General features: G+C 42.6%; 1 protein-coding gene across 10 annotated transcripts in view; it reads left to right on the plus strand.

Annotated features, from left to right (window-relative positions):
- The window catches only part of BCAS3 (BCAS3 microtubule associated cell migration factor), a 306177-nt gene that overhangs the window by 189037 nt on the left and 93344 nt on the right, over positions 1 to 23796 (plus strand). The window contains exon 24 of one of the 10 annotated variants that reach the window (XM_074557126.1): positions 13052 to 14051. The exons of the other annotated variants lie outside the window; for them this stretch is intronic. Coding sequence (XP_074413227.1) covers positions 13052 to 13056 — 5 coding nt within the window. The 3' untranslated portion in view covers positions 13057 to 14051. Of the gene's footprint in view, positions 1 to 13051; positions 14052 to 23796 lie in introns of those variants that run through there. 10 annotated transcript variants of the gene reach the window in all.

The raw sequence follows: 23796 nt of genomic DNA on the forward strand, positions 1-23796 counted from the left end.
CTGATTGGTGAAGTAAAATTTAAATGACCTGGAGAGGTGTTGACATTGAGCTCCTGCTCAACAGGAATGGATAATGTTGAAATACCTCCTTGCTCTGGTTCTGTTTCTGTCCTGTGGCTATATTACATATATTGCATTTTTAATCCTGTGAAATACAAGTGAATTAGAATTCTAAATCTTCCTTTTAAATGCATTAGATTATTAATGCTGTTAAAGGAAATACCCACAAATGGAATTATTTCTGGAGGGTTTGTTTGCTTGTTTTAATCACTCAGAATCACTCAGGCATTCAAAGGGAATTTTCTGTGCCAGGCTACCAAGTCAAAATAAGAGAAAGAACCTTCACCAAAGGAAAACAAGCTTTAGATACTGATGAAAAATACTTTGAAAACACTTTTTGTCTGGAAATTATAATTATTAATGTGATGTCTGTTATTTAATGCCAGTGTTATGTTGAAAGCTAGGAGGAAATGGGTTTGAACACTGAAGTAAATTATTATTTACTTCATGCAAATTACATCAATTCAAGAAAGTGAACATTTCATTCAGTTCCCAGCCATATGTGGGAAATACCACTGAATTTTCATGTTGGATTGTCCTTTTCCTTCTTTTTTTCCCCAGTTGTTGTGGTTAGCACAATGAATATTTACTGATGGATTCACTGGTGTGAGCCCTCTCAGGATTTGTTGAGTTTCTGTCTCTCTCTGAATATGCTTTTAAAATATTCCTTTTAAAATATTTAAATATTCCTTTGGAGGCTGTGGGACCTGACACGAGGAGAAGCAGAGCAGACAAAGCAGCACCATCCTGCTGGATCTGCTGAATCTGGATTTAAATCCACAGTTCTGCTCATCTCCATCACCCCAGAAACGAAGAGAACCACCCAAGAAATGCGTTTAGCAACAGAAATTTCTGATTCATGATCTCTTATCAAATAGATGTCCCCACATCAAGGAAGCAGGTACAAGTGCTGACCACAGGTGTGTTTCAGAGGGAATTTGGAATGGATCCTGATGGCAGAGAGGTGAAGGAAGGAGAAAAGGAAAATGATCGAGTCGCTTGTCCCTGCTGCTCACACTGCTGTGCACATGTTGTGGTTCCAGGGGATGATATAAGTACTGTGGAGTGGTTTTGTTGCTATGGGAAAAGTGCTAAAAAAGGCTGGAGCTCTTGTAGAGCTCCCATCCTTTGGGTATTTAATGTACAATTTCTGCTAAGGACACTCAGAATTATACCTCTGATACTAAATTGCTTAAATGTTGAAACATATGGTCTTGTGTGCTGTTCACTAGGAAACAACTGGCTGTTTGCAGGCTGCCAAATTCACATAAACTTGGGCTGTAGGAAGGGGGAATCTGCAGCAGCTCAGAGGATAAAATAGGAGGTTTTTAACTGAGGAGCCAACCTGATGTAAGGAAAAATGCTAATTAAACTTAGTGCCATATATCGGTAACAGATAATTAAATGTTAATAGCTGAGAAGTTTTTCAATTAAAAGGGAACTGTTTGTGTCCTCTTGGTTTCTTCAGGGGGCCAGGGCCGTGTCGCTGTCGTTTGTGGCGTTCCCTGCTACAGTAATCATTTTAATAAAATGCAATTATCTGCATAATTAATGTCTTTGACTGCTCTGCTGTGTCCTTCACTTGCAGAGGCCAGAATGTCAAAGATCAAGTAGACTGGAGAAAATAAAAAATTCACATTGTGAAAGGATATAAAAAATACTTGGAATTGTAATGCATTGGCTTCTATTTATCTCAAATGTCAAGGGCAGTGTAAAATGTATTTTTAAAATGTGTTTTTGTATGGTTTGAGCCCATTCTTGGCGTAGTTGTGAATCTAGAGGGGCCATTGTTCTTTGAGAGAGTTTGAGGGGGTTTCTTTGTACAAAGTGACAAAAAGAAGACTTGGAGTACTGGGCTGCCATTGTTCCTGTGCGGCGCTGTAAAATTTGATTTGAAATTAGGACCTCGGGGCAAGCTCTTCAATAGCCAGTTTTTATTTTCTGCCAGCATTTTAATCACTCTTGGGCTTAAAGTGGATGACCAACATAATGCCTCTATGTTTAATAGAACAGTTCATATCTTGAAGGCCAGTTAACTGAATTCAGGGATCTGTCATCTGCCCAACATTAGTCTTTTCTGTTTCCTGTCTATTTATGAAGATAGCTCTGCACTCCAGCCAGCTCTCAAAGAAGAGCAACTCTTTCTTTCTTTCTCTTTCCTTTTTTTTTTTCTTTTTTATTTTTTTCCCCTCTGAATTTCTTCAGAGCTTTGCCATCTCTTTTAGTGATCCCTTAAAGGAGCCGGGCGGGCGCTGCAGCGTCAGGAGGGGAGGGACAGAGGGGAGAGTCAGATTTCCCAGGGAAATGGGATGATGGAAGGGAAAAGTGGCACCTAAACCTCGTGCACCTCCCTGGGATTCACATTCAGGGAATGTGTGAGGAGGGAAAGCAGGAAAACAGGGAGGAAATGGAGGCTGGAAAGAGCTGATGTCGGGGTCAGGCCGCGCTCAGGAGAACAAGAGGCTGCAGAATGTTTGGTCAGATTCCAGGGGTGGTTGGTGTTGTTTGGACACTCTGGATGGTTCATCCTGGCCGTCCATGCCCATGTTTGGTGCTGGGGAGGTGCCAGGCTGGTGGCAGCCCATGGAGGAGCTCAGTGTTGGATGTTCTGAGGGGACAGCACCAGGACAGGTGATCATGGTGTGCCCACAGGGAGATCCTCGTGCACAGGAGGCCTAAAGCAGAGGTGGAGTTCAGGTTTAAAGCCATTTATTAAATGGTTTTAAAAGCTGCAGGGAGCACACAGGAGGCTTTGCTGGTTTAGAAGGAGCTGCTGAGGGAGTTGGGATTTGTGGCTGTACCCAGCAGTGTCCTGCCCTGCCCTCCCTGGGCATCACACACGAGCTTGGTGGCTGTCAGGGTGGTGACAAGCCAAGGTGACATTTCAAACAGCAGCACTTCAGTGCAAACGGCACTTTTCTAGCAAAGACACAAGGACTGGAACAGATGTTCCCTCAAAAATTTGGTTTAGGTTGCTCTGTGAGTGCTGATTGTGACAGTGTGATTGGGAAAGGACTTCAGCCACCAGGCTGCTTCACACTGACCACTGGTCATTAAATGGTGATGATTTCTGATTGAGTTAAAGCTGGGCAAAGCTGACACCAGCAGCCCAAAGCAGAAGGGAAAATGTTTCACATCCCATTACTAATTATGATCTGTTGCACATAGTAAGCTGAAATTCAGGGTTAGTTTGCCAGAAATGAAACAACTTGGGGCACAGATTAGGATATTTCAGTCATAATCATCTGATGCCTTTGTTGTCTTTATTTGTCTGGAATCAACAGAATCCAGCTTGTTTTCCAGGCTGTCCCTTGTGCAGATGCAGGAGCAGAGTGGCTCAGCAGGGCTGGGGATCCAGGAGAGGTTAACATATTCAGCAGCATCAAGCAGAGCTTTTCATTCACGTTCAAATGGAGATGTGTGGGTGGCTCCACAATGTGGGAAACGCTTTTCATTGAAGAATCTGAATATTTTGTAAGGAAGTGAATAGTTGCAAATAATCTTTTCTGTGACACTGAAATAAAGAACAAATGAGCTATTCTCAGAACATACTGAAGCGTTACTGTCCTCAGTGACTTAACAGAGCTGTACAGAAAAAAATATTCCAAACTTGACAGATTCATATCCTAATCTTTTGCTCCTTCATCAGGAGACTGTGTGGTTTGTGTAGCTGATACTGGTAAAAGCAGGAGTTAGAAGGAGACATTTGTTCCAGCACTGCATTTTGAGGAATACAACTCAATTTCTTAAATTATAAATGTCAGCTAGAACTCAACATGGGGCTTTATGTGCTGAGTACATCCCCAAAACACCCAGCAGCTCGTGTGGGCCAGAATTTCGGCTCCTGCCAGGCCTGTAGCAGATAGGGCCTGGCGTTCAGAAGATCTCGTGATGTTACGGGAAGACAGGGCCCCTGCCCCCTTAGATAAGAAAATTAACATAGGAATGTAGCCCCCTGAACCAGATTCCGGTAATTTTCCACTTGCCCAGGTAACTTTTCCATCCCTACTAACCATAGATGGTAAAGACAGACCCCCACCTGACGTAGAAGCCCCCTAGACTATAAAACCCCACGAGAAGAGAGAATAAAGGCCTTTGATCCTCCACCATATTGGTGTCCGCGTGTTTCTTAGGCCCGAGCGGCCCTGGAGAAATGGGCCGCCGTGCTGTTTCCTGAAACCAGGCCGCCTGCCTTGTATCAGAAGGCAACACAGGCCACTGAGGAGACTTTGGGCCTCCTGTGAATATTCAGAGCACTGCACAGCTGCCCAGGGCAGTGTGGATTTATCTATTATCAGCAGGGATTGAAGGGATGTGTGGATGTGGCACTTGGGGACCTTTCCTGGTGGCTTTGGCAGTGGAACAGTTGGGCTGGGTGATCTTAGAGGGCTTTTCCAACCTCAGTGATTCCCTGCTAGAATGGAACAGTGATGTTTTGCTGTCATTATTTTATTGAGGTGAAGTTTTCCCCTGAGTGCAGGGTTTGAAGGACATACCCAGATGAAAATCCACAGCCCTGCTTTCCTGCATTGCCAGCAGTGATGCTGCAGGCTGAGATGGGATTTCCCTGCACACAGAGAGCACTGCAGGAATTCAGGGCAGCTGCCACAGCCCCCTGTGCTGCTCTGTGTTCCCAAATAATGAAACTCCAGCAAGTGCAGGGGATCTCCAAGGCAGGGCTGAGTAGGTCAGCATCAGCCTCCCCTAAACGTGATTAACTTTATCCATCTCCTGGTGCATTTCTTTCCAATCCACTCCAGTGCTTGATTTAATTTTCCTTTTATGTAAACTCCCAAGATTTAGCTTCATCAGAATGATTGCAGGGATTCCCTGCTCATGGCTGGCTGCTCCCTGATCCCTCCAGGGCTTTCCTACCAACCCCTCCAGCCTGGTGCTGTGGGGGCAGAACTGCAGGGCATGGAAGAGTTGCTCAGAGAGGAAATCTGGTTGGAATCCTGCTTGGGAAAATGAGCAGCAGGTTGGACCTGCTGGGGAGGAGAGGAGCAAGCCCTGGGGCTGGGGGCAGGATCTGTGCTGGGAGCCTGGGGGAGGTTTGTGCCTGTTTTCCTGAGCATCCTGTGGATTTGTGATCTTCTTCCTTTTATTTTTAATAATTAAATATCAGTTTTTAAATAATTTTAAATAGATTTTATAAAACTGCAATGTCTTTATTCTGAATTACCAATTTTGGCTGTGCCCAGAAATGCATCATGTGCTACACAAGCTTTTAGTTGTTTTTACCTTTTCTAACAAGTTCAAAACCCAGCCACAATTGTTTTCAAGCTTTAGGAGGTTAATATTCTATAGACCATTTTAACCACCATTTTAAACTTGTTTTATCACCAAAAAAAAAAAAAGAAAAGGAAAATAAAAAAGACTCCTGGCTTTTTCCACAATATTAGATCTATCATATCAGAGTCCTTTATTGAATATTTTATTGACCGTCTGCTTGCCCTGTGCTAACCTGCCTGACATCCAAAGTTTCTCCCTCTCTGGAGAGGCCACGTCAGTTCCCATTAAGCAGCTGAGCATGAATTTTCCCTTCTTGTTTCCTGTGGATGAACTGCATCCCAGCAGGAGAACCCGGCCCTGCTGCATCCCAGGGACAGCAGCAGCTCCGGGTGGGCTCCACACAGAATCCTCCCTTTGGGGCTGGCAGAAGCGTTTTGGATAATTTTGCTTTCCACAAATGTAAAGGTATTGAAGAGGAAAGTTTCTTCCCCTGGCAAGTTAATTACTTGGCTTCTTATAGAAGCAAAGCTTGAAGGGAAAGGGAAGAGGAAAATGCATCTTGGGCTTAATTTAGGCAGCCTGTCCAGGAACAGGGCTAGAATGTCCTGAGCTGCTGCAATTCTAATTTTCTCAGTTAATTTTCTAAATATTTTAATGCTATTAATATTTAATTTTACTTACTGCACACCTTCCTTTTAAAATTATATAATATTTAAATTCTAAGTTTTCTGTTTTGCTAGAAAAGCAGAAAAAGGTGTCACTGAGGGGTTTTTATGGTCACACAAACCCTTTGCTTGCAGAGTTTGGGCATCCTGCAGAGCTCTGTGCTGCCCTCCCAGTAACGTGCCCGTGGTTTTTGCTGTGCTGTGTGACATTTACTAAATAGTTTTAATATGGAATAGGTATAAATCTTTCATAATTCCTCAGCTGACATGGTTGAAATAATGGACAGTGGCATTATGTGCCTTCCTTCGTGTGCAACAATTGTTTGACAGACACTGTGGCGTCTCTGAGCAAAGCATCCAGGGCAGGGGAAAAGAAAAATTTCCTCCAAGCCATAAAATATTTTAGGTCACTTTTCATAGTGTATTATTTAATTGGTTTTTTTAAACAGAATCTCAAAAAAATTAGAAAATTTGTTTTCCTTCAAGGAATAAGAATGTGCACAGGAGCTCACAACAGGACAACTCTACCTGAGCTTTGCTATGCTTGGAAAGCTCTCTGAAAATAAAAAGCAAATTGGGAAGAAAAGGTTGTTAGATTGTGTTTTTAAGGGTAATTTCACTGTGGTGGAGTTGGAGGGGTGAACAAAGTTGGTTCAGATTTTATCTCTGGGACTGCAGTGTGTTGGCAGAAACGTGTTTAACTCAAAATGCAACAAAAAATGGAAGAAATTTAATTTTTTTGTGATTATGGAGGTCTGTGGGAAAGGCTGCTATTCTTGGGATGTGTAAGGCAGCTTTGGGGTTTTAGTGCCTTTCTTTTCCATACTTGGTGTCAGATGTTGTAACTTAATTTATTTTCCCATTAGCTTTTGCTAATGATACTAAAACTTCTTTAAAAGCTTTCCTAATTAATGATCTTCTTGCACCCAAACAAAAACTATATTGTCTTTGAGAAGTGCCTGAGTATTTTAAAAACAACAGGCTGTTGGTAGGTTTTATTGCCTCATGAATTTAGGGTCAACACACCTATTATTTGCCAGAGTTAATTTGTGCTGGGTTATTGACTGTCGGCTTGTTGGGGATATCTGACTCTTGTAAAAGTTGCACTCATCTCAAATGGTTGTAATTTTATTCTTGGTGCTCTGGTGCCACAATATTTAGCTCATAAAAGGAGGGGAGCAGTTGTACAAAGGCAGGGATTTAACTTCAGGCTCGTGAGAGAAGTTGTCATTACTCTTTGTATTCCTTCTTCCTAACAACGAATGGTTTTAATTTTATTTTAGATAAGGAAAGGGGAAAAGTCAGCTTTATTAAAATCATAAGACATGTAAAAAGTACAAGGTACTTAGTTTTAGGATTTGTAGGTTTTTAATCTGCTTTTCAGGTGGTTCTGTCTGAGCTCAGGGCTTGTCTAAGAGAAATTTTGGCCACTTGCAAAGGGCTCAGTGGCACTAAAATAACCAACACCCTGCCCAAAAAAAGGAGGAGCTTAATCTGATGTAGAACTTGTGTGTCAAGGTGCAAATATCCCCCTTGGACACTCCTAACTGGAAGCACAACAGAGAGTAAAGCTGGCAGTTGGTTTAAAAATCCCCTAAGAACCCATCCCTTTTGTGTTTACAATTCAGAATTAAACTGGGGAATTGTTTCTTCTGGTTTTCCAAGTGTCTGCTTCCATCCCAAGTCTGAGCTATGTGTCCTTGTGGGGTGAAAATCAGAGTTTTCTGTAGGGCAGCCTTGAAATGCACAGTGCCCAGCCCAAAGGCTCCGCTGTGCCTCCTCTCCCAACTGCAGTGGATCAAAAGTTCCTCAGCAGAATCCAAATTAGCACCAGGAAGTCATGACCTGTAATGTGGGAGTTGGAAAAAATCCATTTATTCTGCAGGGTGCACTGGGAAATCACATGTTCCTGTGTAGGAAATTCAGGAGTGCTGAGCTTGGTACTGTTTTCCCAGTGTTTTCCCAATCCTTTTTTTTTTTTTTTTTAATTAATGCCCCAATATGTTACTATTTTACAATTCCTTTGCTTCATTGTGGGCTGACAGAAACAATTCAGAAATATTGCTGAGCATGCTGGATGTGTGCAGATGCAGGAGTGGGTTCTGAGACCCGGGGCACAGTCACTTCCTATTAAAAAGGGATTTTTCTGACCCCTAACCCCAGCTCTGCTAAGCAGGTGACAGTCTGAGTCTTTGCTTGATTTGCAGCAAGAAATCTGGATTTCTGCAGTGGAAATTTATTGCATAAAAACATCTGAGACTGGTTTAAGTCAAGTTTAGGAGTTTCCCTGCCTGCCACAGCCACCCTGAGGAAGCACCTAAGGAATTAAAGCATCCCTGCTTGTCCTACATCCACCTGATCCCTGCTATGGCTGCTTTGTAAATAACCACCCCAATCCTTCCTGAGTAATTTCTGTGTGTGTAACTTTTAAAACTGGAAAACCAGGAGCTGGCTCTGTTTGTTTTCTCACGAAATTGTAGCCAGAGCAGTGAATTCATAGCTGAGCTCTTACTCAGTGGCTACTGCATTATAAATAACTCTTCACCTTGGCCCTGCTTCTGCAGCCATTACTCACTGTGAGTAGCCCTTACCAGCACGGAGTAGCAGAGCAGGAGGTGATCCTGCTGGCATTACTCACAGTTTTACTCACTGTTTTCAAACAAGGAGCTTTCCTCAAGAAGCGGCAAGTTTTCCTACCTGCTAAAACTACACTTGCAAAAATGATCCCAAGGAATTAATACTGAAAATAAAAATTAAAGCAGGGAAAAGTGGGGAGAAACTCTGTGCTGGGATATTTGGCAGGGTGAATGCCTGGAAGTGGTGCTGTGTATTTTCCCTGGGCTCTGAGGAGCAGCTCAGGAGCTCTGCTGGGAGAGGCATCACCTCACCCCCTGCCTTCCCCTCAGCATCACCCTGCTCTGCTTTCAAAGTGTAAATTAACTTAAAGCTTCAAAGCTTTTGGGAAAGGTTCCAGACCTGAGGTCATCTTTCCTGGGTGGTTTATTGGCCGCCCTGTGTTTGCCCACATCTCCAGCGTTTGCCAGCTGAGGGAGTTTATGAAATTTTGATGCAGGAATTAGGTTGTTGCTCATCTTGTACCTTCTTGCTCATATTATTGACAGTACCACTGAACTGCTTGAGGCAGATCGTATCTCAGTGATCACTGTGCTATTCCAGCTCTCCTCTGCTGACAACATCAGAAGTGTTTTAACAGGGTTTTAATGGGCAGCCTCTGCAGCTCCTTGGAGGGTTGCAAATAGCTGCTGTGAAAAACCTTTTCTGCAGCTCTGAGCCGACGTGCCCTCCTTTCCTTCCCTCCCTTCCCTTCCCTTCCCCATGCAGCTGCTGCCTGGCCCTGTGGCTGCAGCGCTGCTGACAAATGCTCCTGAGCAGCTCCTGCATCTTCCAGGGCAGCTGTGAAACCTCTGGGCAGGGCAGGGAACCCAAATCCCTCCTCACCCCCTGCTCTGCCTCCCCCAAACAGCACCAATGACAACACACAGCTCCTCCTGGTTCTGTTACTCACAACGTGTTTTTGTTATACCCCCAGAGCGAGATTTAACAATTCTGAAGCAAACAACCTTTAATTTTCAGCAGAAAACAGGATAGGATGGAATAAATCCCCCCTTTGCTCAGGACAAAGCCTTGGTTTGATGGCAGCAGTTTCTAGCTGAGTGGTTGCCTTGCTCTGCTTGTTACCAGAAATGAGGCTTGGAGAGGCTTTCTTTGCACTATGGAAAAGCTTTCTCCTCCCTATTTTGCTTAATATAACTATAATGTGCCCTTTATCACACTTCAACTTGAGTAATCCCAGTTTGGAAATAGCGCAGAAACACCCATGGGAAAAAGCACGAGAAATGTACATTATAACAAACACACAGGCCGAGCTCAAAAGATCCACTGACATGTAAATTTAATTAAAAAATTATAGGTTTTCAATGAGGGCTTGTGTCTTCAATTTAGCAGTTTCCATGACTTCTCCAGCAAAAGTGTTTCTTTTTTGCATTCTTGGTGGAAAACACGCTGAGGGCTAAAACAGTCTCCAAGAAGAGTCTCTATTCTGTGTCACAGGGAAAAAATAAAATTACCCAAAATATGTACACTTGAAATAAGTAAGAAAAATATCCACTTTCCTGTTTTGTTTTATTTCTATCCTCTAACAAAAGTTAAACCTTCCAGTAACCAGCAGTGCATGAAGAAGCATGTCCTAACCGTGTGAATAAGCTTGCTTTTGATTGCATGTGCAATTTTAGGGTATTTTTGTTTCTTTCCATGACAGATGTGTGAGATTGGATAAAATAGTGGTGAGTAAGTGAGCAGGAGAAGAGCTGATGGCCAAAGGTAGAGGCTCATAATGTAAAATGTCACTATTCAAAGAGGATTCTAGCTTAAAGAAGGGAATCCCAAAGTTTTATTACTGAAAATTATTAATTTTTCCACCAACTGCATGTTTAAGGGAAGAAATCCCAGCAAGAGAACTTCACCTTCCTTGATGTGATGTCCCAGGACCAAGGGGTGCCCAAAACCCAGAGATTCTCCTCAATGTCCTCAGCCTCTGAGGGAAAATAAAACTTGAATCTCCTGGCTGCTAAAACTTAAAAGGAAAATCCAAAGGTCTTTGGAAGTCAGCAGGATTAAATGCTTTTCTTGACTCTATTCTTCCATCCACTCTTCTCTAGCAAAGCCCCGTGCAGGCTGAACCTCTCAAATATCAGGGTATATAAAAGCCACTTCTGCTAATACCCATTATTTCAGCTTTTAATGCAGTAAAGGCAGTGGCTTTTGTGGTGCTTTCTTCAGTGCAAAGCAGCTGCTCAAAGGACCCAATCTTTAGGTTAAGAGAGAGGAACAAACCCCTTGTCTCTGGAATTTCAGCCCCTCAGTGGAGAAATGGAGATGTTCAGAGCAGAGCTGTGATTTTCACACTTTCTGCCTCCAAGCCTGTGGGTTCTGCTGCAAGTTGCAGCACTGAAAACCACTGTGGTTTTTGTTTCTCTAACTTAATTAATAAAAACAATTCATCAGTAGCTGATGCCTTTCAGAGTGGTTTTTCCCTGAGTCAGCTTACTGTGGAAGAGGTTCATTATAAATTACAATGAGCAAAACAAAAAGAAATAGGCAGAGTAAAAAAGAAATAGGCAGAGTAAAGCTTTGGACGTGGTGGGCTTCTCTTAGCTGAGTTTATTTGAGGAAACTTGTAGCCAAAATGCTTCATTCTCATTTATACACATTGTTCCATGTCTAAAATTAAAATAAAAGAGTTGCAATGAGCAAGAGCAGAAGGGATGGAAAGAAAGGAGCCAGAGCTGCTTTAGACTTATTTTTATGCAGATTGTTTGTCACCTGTGCTGGTTCAGTGGCTGCTTTGAAGTTAGTCTGGCATTAGTGTTGTGCCTTAGGCAAGGTTGTTTGCTGCCTCCCTGTCCGTGTTATTTCACTTGCTTTTATGTTCACTTCTATCTCACAGATTGGCTCTGCCAATTTGGATGTAATTGTATGAAACTTGGCTTTTGGTTTTATCCTGGAGCTTTTGCTCACACCAGCAGAAAGAGCCTTGGTGGATGAAAGGCATTGGTTTGACCTGATCATTCCTGAATTTCCCATAAACAAAAATTAATATTTCTAATCTTGTTTCTTAACACATTCTAAACATGATCAAAACCAATTAAAAGTCAGAGGGTCAGAGACATTCATTCAGAAGGGGGAATCTGGTGTAATGATGCCTCTGATGTTGGATTCCATGGTCCTGGAGGTCTTTCCCAACCTCAGTGACCCCAAGGCTGATCTGGATGCACAAAGTGGTTCCAGAGGATGTGTGAGGATCTGCCTGGCCTGTGGGTTTGGGCTGTGCAGGATCCCTACAGAGATTTAAGGGATGAATTCATCACTGCAGCTTTTCTTGAACATCATGGAACAGAAACCAGCACAGGTTAGGTCACTGCTTGAATCCTCCCTGTGTCCTTTCCTTTATTCCCAAATAAGTTTTTATCCCACCTGTCTGGGGCCAGGCAAGGTGCTGCATTGCCAAAGGGCACTTCCTTCCTTCAGGGTTGAAGAGTTCCCTTAAAAACATACCCTGTGTGTAACTCTGGGTTCAATCACCCAAAATAATGGCTGAAATTTCCTTATGTTGCCCATGGAGAAAATGTAAACTGCAAATTAAAAAAAAAAAAAAAGAGGGAAAATCAAATGTCTCTTGTGCTTCCCTGAGGTTTTCAGGTCCAGGGCACAGCACCCATCACCCCGGGTGCCCAGGCCAAGACCACAGTGACAGACTGAGGCTCTGGGTCCTGCTTTATAACATCCATTTGTATTTATGGCCAGATTCTGAAGCGTGTTAAATGTATAAAATATCTGTTGAAGTGATGTGTTTGAATCTCCAAGTCACTCCACTGTTGTTTTCATGATGATGTGCTTAGGTGGGAACAAATTGAGCTTGTAGGGAAGATAAAATTTAGGATGCCTTGAGCTTTTTGAGATGGATTTGGCAGCAGGAGAGGCAGGACTGGAGTGGGGCTTTCCTTTCCAGGTATTTACCTGCAGCGTGGGCCAGGCAGGTACAAAAGGGAGATGTCAGTGAGCAGCTGGAGGCTGTGGCAGAGCTGAGGGTGTCCCTGTTGTGGCTGTGACCATCCCAGAGCTCTGCCATGGCCCTGTGCTCTCCAGGGGCTCATCCTGCTCTTCCAGCTCCAGTCACATGCTGCAGAGCGTTTTAGGCAAATTCTGTGTAAGCAGCTGTCGGATGAAAACTATCAAAGCTCAGTTTTGTTCCTGGAGCTCTCAGAATATTCCTCATGGGTTCCTGGGGCTGGAAGCAGTCATGTGTGGCAAAGCCACACTGCCAGGCTGCTGTGCTCTGGAATTCAGAGGGAAATGAGGATCCTGTCCCTTCATTTATTTCCATTGCTGCCTCTTCCTTTATTAACATATACTGAGATCTCACAGTTGTGGAACTGGGCAGCTCCTTTCCAAAATGCATCACAAAATATTCACCCTGTGCCACTTGTGAGCCTGCACCCTCAGTGACAGAATTGATTCAGTTGGTGCTGCTGCACTTTTAATGTTCCCTTTTATGTTCATGTTTGTTCCAACAGAGTGACCACTAGCACAGACGACTTGAACTTGTATCACCCGCAAACTGACAACGCTGGAGCCACCAGTTTGTCATTATCCCTCCTAGTGTATCTGATTTAATTTTGCAACACTGGATTAATTCTTAAAATTGCAGTGCTTTTTGCTCGTTAATGGTCAGTAAATGATTCGGGGTGGGGGGGGAGGGTTGGTGGGGGAATGGAATTCATCAGTTTTGCAGTCGTTTTAATTCTTCTCGTTTTAAGTTGTTCTATAAATATGTCTTTATGGATGTAGTTTTACTAGCTTAAAAACATCTAATTGAAAACAGTTGCTTAAATCTCTTTGGATCAAGGAGGCAGTAATAAGCAAAGAGAGTATCTTATCCCTGCAATCCAGAAACGCTTAGTGACTGGTATACTCAGTGCATGTGTAATCAGCTTCTTGTTTCATCTAAAAACCTTAGCTCTTTTGGTGTGATTTAGTACTTGCCCAGCAGCATGGTTTCCCTTGTCTGTAAGATTATCAACGAGTGAAACAAAATATATAAACCAAAAATGGCCCAAGAGACAGAAATGTTCTGAGACCTCTCTGGTTCGTCCGTGCCCTCTCATCGAGGGGCTGGTGTGTCCCGGCCTCCATTTGAGTCTTGTAAATTAACATTTTGTTGTACATTATGTAATGTTATTCTTATCACTTAACCTCTGCATCAGGCAGGACTGATCTCTGCTATTTGGCAATGCCCCCCAGCAGATGAAGCCTGTCTTAGAGGAGATCAGCCTGGGCATTTCCCAGCGCTGAGAGCTGGGCTGTGCCTCTGTGGGACTGCCCTGGGCACAGGGGTTACTGCTGGCATTTGGGGTTGGGACCTTGCCTGCTGTTGGTTTGATGTCAGAAATGTGGGTCCTTCCTGGCTGATGAGATGTAATGAGTGCAGATCCCCGTGCGCAGAGGGGGGATGTTTGCATGATGTGAATGCTCTAAATTATGTTGTTAATACATTTAAACAAAAATTACTGATGACCATTCTGGCTGCTGGCCTGTTTTTTCAAGGCTCCTACCTGCGTCCCTCTGGTTTGAAATGTGGTCCCACTTTGCAAAGGGATCCTCAGAAAGTGCCCCAGCAAAGCTCAGAAGTCTGTAAATGATCCCCAGCTCATTTCCAAGGGGGAAGGCAGGGAAAGAAAGGCAGTCTGTGCTGGGGGACAGGGAAGGAGAAACCACAAGTGTTTCTTCATGCAAGTGGGAAGTAAAACAGGTTCAATTATGTGAGATTCAGTGGTTTATTTTTTTTTTAAACATCTGTGTTATTCATCTGAATTGGACTGTCCACATGGTTCATTGTAATGTCTCATTAGGAGTTGTAATTAATGGAGGTGGTAATTTCATAAATTGCAAGCCCGCTTTTAATAAGATTTCATGTATCTTATTCCTTAAGCAGGCAAACTGTGCCATGGACTTTACTCAGAAAGTTGTGTCATTTTCCTTTTTTATTTATTTTCTTTTGAAATGTTAAATAATTTCACACAAATTTATCAATCCAAAGGATTCAAGATCAGCAGTGTGGCAGCACCACAGGACTAAGGAGCACACACTTGTACAGCATCTGATTCTTTGTCCAGGGTTAAAACTCAGAGTTCAGCCCCTGAAAATTCTTTTTCCAAGTCTTTGTGATAAGCAAGCAGCACTTCACACAAGGCCTTTGTTGGAAATCACCCGTGGTTGGGGCTTTAAGAAATGCCTGAGTGTGTTCTGCCCATCTAAAAGCCATCCATTACAAAAAATAATCAGACATCCTTTTTTTTTTTTCTTGTACATTTGTGTCATTCTGCGAATCAGAAGCATTTTGTGTGCTAAGGGCAATGTGCTTTGCTTTTGGAATTCCTGAGTTTCACTGAAACCCTGGGGCACAGTTTGTTCAGGAGACCTGAGGTGACCTGAAAATGGGAGCTGCTGGGTCCCTTTGCTGCTTAGCAAGATCATTTTAAAGAGAACGTGAAATGCAGTGTCCAGATTTAATGTGATAGCATCATCATCCAAAGAGAAAAGCAATATTTTTATATTAGCTGACCCATTGAAAGCACATTCCTCTAAGATGGACAGTTCTCTAATTTGTAAATGACAAATCTCAGGTGGGGAAAAAAATTGGTGACTTTGCTGAGCCCAAAAATCCTTCTGCAAGCAGGGCTGGGGCTGAAGAGTTCGTGTGGAGGTTTGGATTCTGTGTTGATGCTGAGCTCTCTGCAGGCAGGGAAAGGTGTAGGAGGAAGGAATACCTGGTTTGGTTATAGGATAATGTGCTGTCCTTTTGGGAAAGGCCTTTCCATTCTTCTGGACTTAAAACCTTAAATTTTTCCCCAACATCTTAGTGACCAACTGTCTGTAAACACACTGAGTCTAAAAGATAATGAGGGGGGACCTGCTGCTTGTCCTTCTTTATTATTGGCAATTGGGTTTGAAATGCCCTGAAAAATCTGTGTTTTCTAATATGAGGGTGATTGATAAAAATCCCTTTCCATCTCATGAGAAGTTTAAGGAAGTTTCCTCTTGTATTTAGTGGTTGTCCTCATTTCCCATGGAAAGCAGGAAATGTTGTGTTTGAGCTTTTGAGCTGCTGTCCTGCAGTTTAATTCACCTTAAAGTAATGAAGAATCTTTGTTGCCATTGTCTTGGAGTTGGATTCGTTTCTAAACTCTAAATATTTGAGCTTCCTTCAGGGGAAGGGTGAATCTGTCTCCCTGTGGATGGGGTGTGATGAGAACCCTCTGCATCCCAAAATCCTGCCCATCCAGGGCAGCACATCCAATCCTGAGGTGCAAAACAAAATTCTGGGGAGTTTGTGGGGTTTGCTTCCCTGTGAAGCATTTCCAGATGGGAAGGAGCAGCTCCCTGTCCTGACTGGGCCATTTCAGCCACTTTGGGCTGAAAAGGGGGCTTGGCCACTCTGTTTCCATGGCCTGAGCACAGATGGAATTTCACTGCTCTATCTGGAAGCTTCTCCTCCTCCTCCTCCTCCTCCTCCCCAGCCCTGCCGTAGGTGCTTGTCTCTTGAACCAAGACAAATTCCACTGCAAGTGTTGGAAAGTTCAGTTCCATTTCCAGGGGTTTTTAATGGTTCCTCCCTTTTCTTGCACGGTGGGTCAGGAACGTGTTAAAGCTGGTGGTAAAGTAATTTATGAAGGGCAGCTGGAGTTCAAAAGGTTCAAATATACAAGTTCAGTTCCAGCATCGTTTGGATCTTCACACCTCAGTGTCCCAACAGAGAAACTGGATACTGAGTTTTTACAGGTTTTACTGTAAAAACTGAGCCCTCCAGAACTTTTAGTAACTAATGGATTTTGCAGGAGTGATTTGACTACCCTGGATGTCCATTAGCTGCTTTGCTTTGATGTCTTTGCTGGAAACCTAAATGGCTTTTACTTGCACTTTTCTTTTTTTTACCAGTGTTTGCAGGAGATGTCTTTTGTATCACAGTAGCCGGTAGGGAAAAAAGTGATGTACTCAAAAATTGGAGGAGCATTTAATCACAGAATATCCTAACTAGAATTATTTAAACTGTGTGTTCTCAAGAAAGTTCCCATCTGCAGTCACCAATCCTGAGCTGACTACATTCTGATTCTTGAATTCATTCTTTTCTGGTGGTGTTAAAATTGAATCCTCAGGAGCTACATTGTATTGAATCTATATTTCTCTCTTTTCCTTGCTTGTCCTATTTTATTACTGGCAATTGGGTTTGAAATACCCTGAAAAATCTGTGTTTTCTAATATGGTTAAAAATGGTTTTCTAATATGATTAAAATACCTTTCTACCTCATGAGAAATTTAAGTTTCCTCTTGTATTTATTTGGCTTGGCATCATTAATTTCATGTATTATGATGTTGCTATTAGAGGTGCACACCTTTAATGGGCAACTCTTAAAAATATCTTGCTGATTTAAAAGAATTTTTCATCATTATGTTCTTCATGTGCCCCTTACACTGAATTTGTCTATTTTCCATCACCAGTCAGAATTCACTTTGTACTCTAATATTAAGAGCAAACTTCGTGTTGCGAAATGGTACAGAATAAGGAAAAAATGTAGAAAAATCCTGATTTTCAGGGATATGTGACAATTCTGGGTGTATTGCATATGGAAAAAGTGGCACAAGAGCAGAGGAATGATCCAACCACTTCCACTTGGAGCAGGGGATTGGGATGGGCTGGGGGCTCCTCCCTGTCCGACAGGAGCTCAGGAGGAAGGAGGTGTTGGAGTGCTGTGGTTCCCCACACAAGGGTTTTATTCTGTGGTGGAAAATCTAATCTTTCCGAGACCATTTCTCTGGGGTCTGACTCTGAAGTCTGCTTTATATTGGGAGATTGGCATGAAATCCACAGCACTTAAGAGGATAAAGGCCTTTGTCTCCAAAATGTACATTTTTTTGGAACTGTAAAGGCAGTGGAACAAGAAATGGTTTTAAGTGTATAATGTTAAGATTCAACCTTGTAATCCTTTCTCAAGTAAAAATATGTTATAGATCAATTTTATCAATTCCTGTATTTTTTCCATGTGTTTGAGAGCCTTCACTTAAAAAAAAAAAAAAAACCCTTGAAAAAAAAAGGAACCTTCCACATTTAACTAAAAATTGGAGAATTAAAGAAGTTAATTACAGCCTATAAGGAAAAACTGTCAGTAACCAGAGTGACATTTCTGGTTCCTCTGTAGGCACCATTGGATTTCTGGGAGAAGCATGGGAGACTTTAAATGTCAATTCAATAAAATACCATTTCTCTTATTGCCTTTCCTATTTGTATGCTCACTTTAAAGGACCCCAAAGCATGTTTGTGCATGAGGACATTGGGCAGCTCCTCAAGGTGAATGAAATAATATTTTGAGAGCTGTTGTGCTGTAAATAACTGCAGTGTTTGGAGCCTTCCTCGGCTTCCTTGGAATATAAGATATTGCAGGAATATAAGAAAGAGAAGAAATGATGGGAAGAAAAGGAGGGGAGAGCTGAGGGTGAAGGGCGGGAGGAGGTGGCTCTGTCTGGGTGTGTGTGCAGTCCTCACTCTGCAAGGGGGCAGAAGGGACAAAAACAACAGAAGGAGTTTGGAAGGGAATAAAAGGAGAATTTTCATTCAGTAAGTACATTAGAAATGATCTCAGGTAAATAGATGGAAACAAGAGCAGACCCCTGACTAATGTCAGTTCTGGTGGCACCACTGCCTTAAATCAGTTTACACAAGCCCAGGGTCGGGGCAGACTGACTCAGATAAAGTTTTTAATCTGAATTTCCAACTTCCTTGCTTGGTATACTTAAATTTTATATTTTCAGCTTCATAGATTAATGTGCAACAAAAACAGAATTGCTTCAGGTGCTCACATGGAGAGAAAAGTGATAAAATAGGTCAGATGTCTGATGAGCTTTGATGCCAAACTGGATCCCATGGGTTGGATGGGATATTGGGAAGAATTCTTGGTCCTGGCACAGGTGCCCAGGGAAGCTGTGGTTGTTGCATCCCTGGCAGTGCCAAGGCCAGGCTGGACAGGGCTGGGAGCACTGGGACAGTGGGAGGTGTCCCTGCCATGGCAGGGGTGGCACTGGGTGGACTTTAAGGTCCCTTCCAACCCAAACCATTCTGGGACTCTCCATTTCTGTTTTTCCAAAAAGCCACTCTCATGGCTTCCCAAGAAGAACCACAGCCTGTGACATTTGACAAGTGAGTTTGCTCCCAAAATTCCTCACACACACACACACACACAGAAGTATTTCTTCTGTTTGCACTCAGCTCTGGGGAAGGCAGCCCCAGCTTTGTGCAGCTCAGCTCCTTGACCAAGCAACAGCATTAAGAATTTTCTCTTCCCAAATGCCTCGTTGTGACAGTTGGTTTGCTGGCCACTGTCTCAGTTCCATTCAGATGTCAGATGCAGAGCATGGGCAGCGTGGGTGCATTTGTGGGCAGGGAGCAGCACAGGCCCTTGGCCATCCCTCCTGCAGCCCTTTGAAGGCACCTCCTGCAGTCAGGCCGGAGTGCTTTTAAAGGGAGCCAGCATCACTTGGATGTGGCTGAGGTGCAGCAATTTGGGAATTGCTCCCAGCTGGTGGAGAAATGATTTCCAAGCAAGCTGGGTGGCTCTTTAACCATTCTTCCCAGTAGAAATAAGCTGAAATATATAGAAATTGTTGCTTTGACAAATAATCTAACGAGCCACTCAACTTGCTTTATGTATTGAATGTAGTTGCTTGACAGTTATTATTATTTTCTAATGATATTAAGTTATAAATTATTAACAAGTGTTTAATTTCAGTCCAAACAGACCCAACAAAAGGGATTTGTGCAGTTATGAATTGCAGCAAAATACAAAATTGTTGAGCTTTTAGTAAACGCAAACTTGGAGACCCTGGTTATTTCTCCCTCTTTCAACAGCCAGTCATGAAACTTTCTTGCCCTTTTCACCTTTAAACTTCATTTGAACTTGGAAAGAAGACTTGTGAATTGTGGAGGGGGGAGGAAAAAAGAAAAAAAAAAAGAAAGAAAAGCAGAAGGGTGGGGGCTGGGGGCAGAGGAGCTCTGATTCTGTGTTACCGTAACAGTAATTCTGGCACAATAATCCTCCTCTTGTGCATGAGTGTCTGCTACTGCTGCAGGGTAATCAGCTCACATGACATGCCTGCAGGCTAATGCTGGCCTGGGCTTTCTTTCTTTCTATTTTTTTTTAATTTTTTTTTTTTTTTTTTTTTTTGTGAAAGTCCATATTTAAACAAAGGCTGATTATCCAAACAAGAATTTGGACTGCATCAGCTGGACCAGTTAAATTATAGTTAGTAAAACTTGGCACCTCCAGAGCTTGGAATGTTACAATTACAGCTGGATCGTCGTTTGGTAGGAGCCCTGCAAAGTAATAAAAGTGGAGATTTTTATCTTTACAGCTTAACTCTTTGGATGCAGAGTGCCAGGAATTGCAGTCAGTGCTGACGCAGAGCTGCTGGCCGGGACAGGGATGAGCAGTTTGTCCATGCCAGCACAGGGTGGCTGCTGTGGCACTTGCAGTGATGTTCATCATCCAGGATTCCTCTGAGATAAGGCACAAGAACACCAGCAGCAGCTTGTTCAACTCCCTTGTCTTCCTGTTGTCTTTTCAACAGCGTCGTTGTGGTTTTGTTTGAATTTCTGTCTTTTTTTTTTGTGTGTTTCCTGTTGCTGTGAGAGAGGTTTGTGTCCTTGAAGGATCTGGGTGATCCCTGGAATTGCTGTGATTTTCATCCCTCTGGAAAACTGCCTTCAATACTGGCCTGAGATCCTGGTGGAGCAGCTCCAGGGTGGGCAGGAGGCAGGGGGTGAGAGGCAGAAGTTGGGTTTTGTTTTAGCAAACTGCTGTTGACCATTCCAGACTTGTTTTCCCTCCTTTCCTACGGGGAGGGCTTGGCTTTGATTAGTCACTTGCAAAGCTGAACTTTGGCTTTCTGGTTGTGTAATAAATAGCTCTGGTTGCCAGTCAGAAAATGAAAGTTCTTCTCCTAAAATTAAACCAAGAGCCCTTATCATTAGCCTAGAACAAATCAATGCCTCTGCATTAATTCCCATGGAGTGGGGCCAGTTGACAGCTTCCCCTGCTGGAGCTCTGAGCATGGATTCATCTCAGCTTCTTTTTTAAGAAAGTGTTTGTTGTTGGCATTTTCTGAAAGCCTTAGTGATGAACAAGGATTGAAATTCAAGCAATCAAGGCTATCCAGTTTGCAAGTACTCACCTGCTAGATAATGTTTAGCAGGCTGTACATGGAGTTTTATCTTTGTTCTTCTTCACACAGAATAAAAATTCCCATTTATTAAAGCATGGAGAAGTTGATTTCCTTTCTCATGGCAGTTTTACCGTGTCCCGATGTACTTTTGTCAGGGATAAATAATAAGGATAACAGGATTGCTGCAGCTGGGAGAGCAGGGTTTCTCTCAATGGAAGGACAGGGCTTTTCTTGCCTTGAACACCAAGAAGTTAAAGATTTTTCATCAAGATAAACGTGCAGATCCATAAGGTACAGCTCGCTCTGGGAGGAATGATACCAACTGCAAGTAAGAAAGTCCTAAGGAAAAATTGCTGGTTAATGTTTATTCTTTAATTACTGTTTTAATGGAGTGGCTTTACAACGTGACCTTCCCATGGTGGCTGCTTTGGAAGGGGGGATTTGGGCACCCTGGGCTCCAGGAGCTCTTGGATTTGGATCCAACACTCAGCATTTCCCATGCTCGTGGCTCAGGAACCAGGAACCAGGACATTGGGCAACTTTGGGCCATTTTCCATAAAACTCCTGAATTTCTGCTGGGGGCCATGGGGCCTGCAGGAGGAGGAACCCAAACCTGCAGTCTGAGGGGGAAGGAATATTTGGATTTTGTGAGGTTTCCTGCTGTGGGCCAGGGAGGCCATCAAGAGCTTCTTCCCCAGTTTTGGGGAGGGATTTGGTTCCTGTTCTGTGTCCCCAGTCCTTTGCTCTCAGCCAGCACGGAGGAGCAGCAGGGATGCCCCCATGAGTCTTTTCCATGCCAATATTTCATTTCCAGCGCCAGCATTTGGTTTCTGGCTAGAAGAAATCTCTGTTTATTCCACCTGCTCTCCTTGCCTGCTGTCTGTGCTGAACAGACTCGTCTGAAGGCACAGTGAGATGGCTGAAGTGGAGGAAAACTCAAATTAAATGTAGATATCTGTGATAACTCTGTAATCAACTTTCCTGGCTGATCCAGGCTTCCAACCTGGATCCAAGTGCAAGCCTGTGTATCCATCAAGGAAATATCCTTGGATTTCAACAGAACAGGAATCCACAGGATTGGGATTGATCAGGGAGGTGCTGACAGAGGCAATCTCAGGTTTTAGACTCTTTTCAGACAGTTGGAATAAACTTGAGCTGCCAAGGAGGAATCAACAGGAATGATCCATGGATAGTTGTGAGCAAGGAGCTCTGTGTGCAGGACACAGTTCAGCAGCTTTGCTCTTCAAATATTTCCTGTAATGCCAATTAGGAAACAGTCTTGGGTTTTAGGGAGCCAATACTGTATTCAGAAATTATTCCCAGTCTTGATTTTTGTCATCTGTGGCCTGAATTAATCTCCTCTTTCTCCCTCTTGCTCTGTGTGGTGGATTTACTCCTGGATCAGCAGGGAGGGAAGGAGAAGAAGCAGAGCAGGACTTGGGTGCCATTGCAGAGCTCTCTGGGAATTACAGTTCTCATCCTTTTTATTTCATGGATTTATTGGGAATTAATATTCACCTTAACCTTAAACCAGTTTAGATTAAATCACAGAGGAAAAAAGAAGAAAGTTCACAGGGAAGGAGTCAAAGTGAGAAGGGTCCTCAGTAAAATCTCACCAGGCAGGCAGAGCTGTGCTTGGGAAATGAAATTTATCTCATGTAAAGTGAAAGGAAATGTATTTTCATTACAAAGGAAATGTATTTCTCTGTATTCAAAATGCCCACTGTGTTAGGAAACAGAAAGAAAATATTTTGAACTTTTTTCTCACTGAAATTGTTGCTGCAGGAACCACTCTTGATACTCCAGATGCATTATAACAAGCAAAATTATTTTGAACTTATTTATTCTTAATTAATATTAGATGTAAAATATTTTCCGTGCAAGCACAAAAAACAGTTCAAAATTTGCATTTTTATCTGTTCTTTGATTTCTCAGGACTGGTGGAACACACAGAAATATTTGTAGGGTAGCAGGGCTGCAAATGGTTTGGGAGTTGTTTAAATCAGATTTCTCAGTACAGTCAGAGTTTGTGGTGAATGGAACAGGAGCCAAATTTGTTGGTTCTTGTGGGTTGATTGTTTGTTGTTTAAGGCTTAATTAAAGTAAATTTTGCTTAAAAAGGAGGAGGAAAACTCAAATTAAATGTAGATATCTGTGATAACTCTGTAATGCAGCTTTTTTCTCACAAATTGTGCTTGGAATGGGGGTTTAGATGGATGGCCGTAGCTGAAAATAATAATAAGGAAATTCTATTTATGCCACAAGTTTAGAATTCCCATCACCAGCAAATCCTAATTTACTACTTCATCTGATTTCTGATGGGAAAAATCTAATTGCTTTTGTACTGGAAATAAAGTTGATTGAACTCTGAGTTTTTCCAGTGCCTCCAAAGGTTATTTCCCAAGCAGTGTTCTCTTACAAACTGCAGTGCTTTTTAATTTATCTGCTTTTTTCAGCAGATGAACATTCACTATTATTATATGTAGGGGAAGGGAGACTCTTAATTCAGTGTTAATGCATTGGTAGGTGGGACATTATTTGACTTTCAGAACTTCCCATGAAATCTCATTTTAGAGATGTGATGGCAGAAACTCCCTGGAGATAAAGCTGTGTAATATAGGGAGCAGCTAAATATAATTTTTGTGGGTTTCTTGGTTTCATATTGAGCTCTGCAATTTCTTTCTAGAAGGAAATGCTTGAAACTCCTGCTGCCTATAGGAACTGTTCAATCAGCATTAACAGCAACTTGTCAGGAGCACAGTCCTTGGAATAAATGTGAGTAAATTGTTTCTGATTCTATGAAAACAAAAGGCACAACCAATTTATTTTTTTTATTCCTTGGATTCTGTAGGCACCAGCACTGGGAAGGAGCACGTTGCTGAAAATTGAGGCAAAACTGCCCAAATGGCTTTGGTTGGGTTTGCTTTACATGTGGAGGAATTACTTAATTCCTCACTCTGGAGGTCCTTGGGCTTTAAATTGCAAATGTCAGTCATGAAAAACAGATTTATTTGTGCTTTTTAGTTTTGTAAAGAATTTCAGAATTTCT

This window comes from Zonotrichia albicollis, chromosome 22 (assembly GCF_047830755.1).
Source record: "Zonotrichia albicollis isolate bZonAlb1 chromosome 22, bZonAlb1.hap1, whole genome shotgun sequence".
Lineage (NCBI taxonomy): Eukaryota > Metazoa > Chordata > Aves > Passeriformes > Passerellidae > Zonotrichia > Zonotrichia albicollis.